The sequence below is a fragment of the Salvelinus fontinalis genome, chromosome 3 (assembly GCF_029448725.1).
Source record: "Salvelinus fontinalis isolate EN_2023a chromosome 3, ASM2944872v1, whole genome shotgun sequence".
Taxonomy (NCBI): domain Eukaryota; kingdom Metazoa; phylum Chordata; class Actinopteri; order Salmoniformes; family Salmonidae; genus Salvelinus; species Salvelinus fontinalis.
The window spans coordinates 68226702-68232029 of NC_074667.1; the positions used below are offsets into that span (position 1 = coordinate 68226702).

A 5328-nucleotide genomic window follows, 5' to 3' on the forward strand; every position below is an offset into this window, starting at 1 on the left:
TCGATAATATATTCCTGAATGAACATCCCGCAAACTGACACTGTTCCATGTCATGATGACGAACCATTTACACAATTTATATATATTTTTAATCACACGATTGTAGTGATTGTTTTTCTTTATTTTTTTAAAAATCTATAAATATCTTGCTGATTAAAAAAAAAGTATAAATACAAAGTTGTAGAACTATAATAAGGAGATAGAATGGAGCGGAATAAAACGTCGATGACGTCATCAAAAGTCGACATCTGTCTGTGACGTTTCCAGCGTGCTACCGTGAGTGAAGTTTGCCAAATAAACATGTGAAACTTTCGCTTATATTAATAGATCGTTTTTTCCCCTTCATACCACCCTATTCGTCAAATTCACAACAATACGCTTGAGCTACAGTTGTCTTCTGCAACAAAAAGGTAGGCAATCCGGGTGTTTAAAAGCAGTGAACTTGAGTGATCCTGCCGTGACACGACTCCTTGTTTTTCGGTATGCGCGACTCGTGCATGCTCGGTAACGTTTGCTGGCTTGTGTTGGGGACACAGTGTTAAACAATCCAGTGATCTGAAAGTGTGCTAACTGGCTAGCTATATACGCTGCACCTAGTATGAGTTAGGAAGAAGTCAAAAGCAGCCTAGCTTGCTACGCTAAATTACTAAACAGTTGGCTAGGAACGTTAATTACGCCAAGTTGTTTCCACACAAACAATGCCACTGTAGCTAACGCAAGTTAGCTAGCCACCTGTTGGATTACTTTTTGCTAGCTAGAGCTACCACATTGACCCACTTATCTTGTTTCTCCTCCACTTAACTACTCGTAGTTAGACATCTAACGTCAACTACTTAGCTAGCTAGTTACTCAGTACTCCTCCCGTCGACTGACTAGTTAGGTTACGTCACGTCATTTGTCCAAGTAGCTAATTAGCCAGCCTAAAGTGACGTAACTAGTAAGCTAGATCAAACTACGTTGATCAGTTCAGTCCTCGACATCGACTAGCTAACGAGTTACTTTAGGAACTTGCCAGCGAACGTTAGCTACTGTTTTCACACTTAACGTTAGTCTAGACATTTGCAGAGAGTGAAATGGCAGGATGACATCAAGATCTAATATCAGAGTCTGGGTAAACACACGTCGAGTTGTCTCTCATGTACCATCGCAGAACTTAATCATCCTGTATTGTACATTCTCTCTTTCTCTCTCTCTCACACACTGTGCCCTCCTTCTCTCCCTCTCTCAGGTAAAGAAACCATGGCCTCCCCTGCTGCGCTGGTGGACGCCAAGGCAGAGCTGACCTCTCTGCTGGACCAATGGGAGACGGAGCAGCAAGGAACCACTGACGACCTGGTCTCCATCCTCACCAAGTCAGTAACACCAACTAGCTAATAATGGAGAAGACTAGTGGGAGACTTCAGTGGATTTACTGGCAATGTTTTTTTGTATAGGCCTGTTGCTGTTGCACTGTTTAGGTCCATCCGTTGCTGCTGCATTGCGATCATGTAGACATTTACAAAAGTCATCTTCTATTCTTCATATGACAGACAGTTGATAATTGATGTTTTCCCTGTGTGTGTTAGGATCTCTGAGCTGGTAGAGCGCGAGACAGAGGAGTATCACAAAGCTGATCCTGACCCGTTTGATGACCGACATCCAGGACGAGCAGATCCAGAATGCATGTTGGGACATTTACTGAAAATCCTCTTCAAGAATGACGACTTCACAAATGCGGTACGAATCGAGGCTACTGTCAATACAAATTGAACTACACTTCTTCTATTACGTTAATTAGACTGCTGAGGTCTGTGACTCTCTGTTAACCCTGTGTCTGACCTCTGACCTCTAGTTGCTGAATAGCTATGTGATGACCAGTAGAGAGCTGTGTGTTAACCCTGTGTCTGACCTCTCCCTCTAGTTGCTGAATAGCTATGTGATGACCAGTAGAGAGCTGTGTGTTAACCCTGTGTCTGACCTCTGACCTCTAGTTGCTGAATAGCTATGTGATGACCAGTAGAGAGCTGTGTTAACCCTGTGTTTGACCTCTCCCTCTAGTTGCTGAATAGCTATGTGATGACCAGTAGAGAGCTGTGTTAACCCTGTGTTTGACCTCTCCCTCTAGTTGCTGAATAGCTATGTGATGACCAGTAGAGAGCTGTGTTAACCCTGTGTTTGACCTCTCCCTCTAGTTGCTGAATAGCTATGTGATGACCAGTAGAGAGCTGTCCATGAACACGGCAGCGTGTCGTCTGCTACAGAACATAATGCCGGGTCTGGAGACAGCTGTGGTGTTCCAGGAGAAGGTACTGTACTGTCATTGAGACAGCTGTGGTGTTACAGGAGATGGTACTGTACTGTCATTCAGACAGCTGTGGTGTTACAGGAGGAGGTACTGTCATTCAGACAGCTGTGGTGTTACAGGAGGAGGTACTGTCATTCAGACAGCTGTGGTGTTACAGGAGATGGTACTGTACTGTTATTCAGACAGCTGTGGTGTTACAGGAGGAGGTACTGTCATTCAGACAGCTGTGGTGTTACAGGAGGAGGTACTGTCATTCAGACAGCTGTGGTGTTACAGGAGGATGGACTGTCATTCAGACAGCTGTGGTGTTACAGGAGATGGTACTGTACTGTCATTGAGACAGCTGTGGTTTTACCGGAGGACGTACTGTACTGTCATTGAGACAGCTGTGGTTTTACAGGAGGAGGTACTGTACTGTCATTGAGACAGCTGTGGTGTTACAGGAGGAGGTACTGTACTGTCATTCAGACAGCTGTGGTGTTACAGGAGGAGGTACTGTACTGTACTGTCATTCAGACAGCTGTGGTGTTACAGGAGGAGGTACTGTACTGTCATTCAGACAGCTGTGGTGTTCCAGGAGGAGGTACTGTACTGTCATTCTGACAGCTGTGGTGTTACAGGAGGAGGTACTGTACTGTCATTCAGACAGCTGTGGTGTTACAGGAGGAGGTATTGTACTGTCATTCTGACAGCTGTGGTGTTACAGGAGGAGGTACTGTCATTCTGACAGCTGTGGTGTTCCAGGAGGAGGTACTGTCATTCTGACAGCTGTGGTGTTACAGGAGGAGGTACTGTCATTCAGACAGCTGTGGTGTTACAGGAGGAGGTACTGTACTGTCATTCAGACAGCTGTGGTGTTACAGGAGGAGGGACTGTCGTTCAGACAGCTGTGGTGTTACAGGAGGAGGGACTGTCGTTCAGACAGCTGTGGTGTTACAGGAGGAGGTACTGTCATTCAGACAGCTGTGGTGTTACAGGAGGAGGTACTGTCATTCAGACAGCTGTGGTGTTACAGGAGGAGGTACTGTACTGTCATTCAGACAGCTGTGGTGTTACAGGAGGAGGTACTGTCATTCTGACAGCTGTGGTGTTACAGGAGGAGGTACTGTACTGTCATTCAGACAGCTGTGGTGTTACAGGAGGAGGTACTGTCATTCAGACAGCTGTAGTGTTACAGGAGGAGGTACTGTACTGACAGCTGTGGTGTTACAGGAGGAGGTACTGTCATTCAGACAGCTGTGGTGTTACAGGAGGAGGTACTGTACTGTCATTCAGACAGCTGTGGTGTTACAGGAGGATGGACTGTCATTCTGACAGCTGTGGTGTTACAGGAGGAGGTACTGTACTGTCATTCAGACAGCTGTGGTGTTACAGGAGATGGTACTGTACTGTCATTCAGACAGCTGTGGTGTTCCAGGAGATGGTACTGTACTGTCATTCAGACAGCTGTGGTGTTACAGGAGGATGGACTGTCATTCAGTCATTCTCCTACGATTGGTCAGGCAGAATACATCCTTGACTAGCTCCAATCCCCCCCCCCCCCCGGTAATAAAATGGTTTTGGGGGGCTATTCTAGAAGGAACACTGCTGTCATTTGTACCTAAACATCATAGTTTGAAATGTCATTGGATCCATTACAGAAACACAGTCCCCTTGTGAATGTTGTAAAGCCCTGTTTTGAAATGCTGTGGATATGCTCTCTAGACTAACTGTGTGTGTGTGTGTGTGTGTGTGTGTGTGTGTGTGTGTGTGTGTGTGTGTGTGTGTGTGTGTGTGTGTGTGTGTGTGTGTGTGTGTGTGTGTTGAAACAGGAGGGTCTGGTTGAGAAGCTGTTTAAATGGGCCCAGGAGGCAGAGCAGCCTCTGTGTATCTATGCTACAGGGCTACTGGCTAGAGCCATGGAGAACCAGGAGATAGCTACCAACTACAGGGATGACAACTCTAAACTGGTTAGTGTACACAGGCATACGTTGTTGTTGATGGTGTTCATAGACGATGCTTCAATGTAATCCTTGGTGTCTCAGGTGCCACTAATGCTGATGCGGCTACGTGAGCTGCAGGATAAAGAATCAAAGAGTCGTCAGGATTTTAAACACCCCGGTCCTAAGAAGACTTCTCAGTCCCTCCAGTCTGTAGCAGAGGAACCTACAGACAGAGACGCCAATGAGGAAGAGGGCAGCACATCTCAGAATACAGCAACAGATAACATGGCGGAAGAGGAGGAGGAAGAGGAGAAGAAGAAGAAAAAGGAGAGAGGACGAGAGACAACATGTAGTAGTAGTTGTAGCAGGCCTGCGTGGTCCAGGCCCAAGCCGTCGTTCCACTTAGGTAAGGCCCAGAAGACCAGCAGCTGTGTATCGGTGAAGCCCGTTCCAGACCCCCTGTACCAGCCAGGTCCCTGCTTGGCACCAGGCCCCGAGACCAGCCTGGGAGAGCCTGAAACCAGAGGGCAGGAGTCTGGAGGAGGCCTGGGGAGGAAGAGAACAGCCACAGCCAGAGAGAATGGAAGGAAAGTCAAACAGGTGAGACCCACCAGGCTGTTTTCTGAAATAACAATCTTTTTTTGACCAGGGCTTTTTCAGACTCGCACCCCTTTTTGTTGTACTGGTTTGTCTGTATTGTTTTCATATACAGCTGCAAATCTAATGAAAGGGGCTGTTTTTTGAGGGGATATGTAACCTCTTTGCCTGAATCCACACAGAAAGTCCACTTCACCACCTCTTCCATGGATCCAGAGAGAGGCTTGTCCTGCGTTACCGGTAGTGACCAGTCTAACAGTAGCTGGTCTGAGATGAGCTCCTGGGTGATTGGGGGTAACTACCGGCTGTACCCCCTCACCCCTGCTATAGAGCAACGTCTCATCCTCCAGTACCTCACACCCCTCGGAGATTACCAGGAGGTAGGGAATGGACCCCTATCTCTCTCTCTCTGTCTCTCTCTCTCTCTCTGTCTCTCTCTCTCTGTCTCTGTCTCTCTCTCTCTCTCTGTCTCTCTCTGTCTCTCTCTGTCTCTCTCTGTCTCTCTCTGTCTCTCTCTGTCTCTCT

At 47.1% G+C, this 5328-nt stretch overlaps 1 protein-coding gene across 3 annotated transcripts in view; it reads left to right on the forward strand.

Annotated features, from left to right (window-relative positions):
- The first annotated feature begins 234 nt into the window (after nt 1–234).
- Nucleotides 235–5328, forward strand: part of LOC129851368 (DDB1- and CUL4-associated factor 1-like) — a 32693-nt gene continuing 27599 nt past the window's right edge. For 2 of the 3 annotated variants that reach the window (XM_055917861.1, XM_055917863.1), the window contains exons 1-7: nt 235–410; nt 1229–1352; nt 1566–1716; nt 2172–2285; nt 4096–4233; nt 4309–4806; nt 4986–5183. In XM_055917861.1, coding sequence (XP_055773836.1) covers nt 1240–1352; nt 1566–1716; nt 2172–2285; nt 4096–4233; nt 4309–4806; nt 4986–5183 — 1212 coding nt within the window. In that variant the 5' untranslated portion in view covers nt 235–410; nt 1229–1239. Of the gene's footprint in view, nt 411–516; nt 1112–1228; nt 1353–1565; nt 1717–2171; nt 2286–4095; nt 4234–4308; nt 4807–4985; nt 5184–5328 lie in introns of those variants that run through there. The other variant, XM_055917862.1, reaches the window with a different exon arrangement.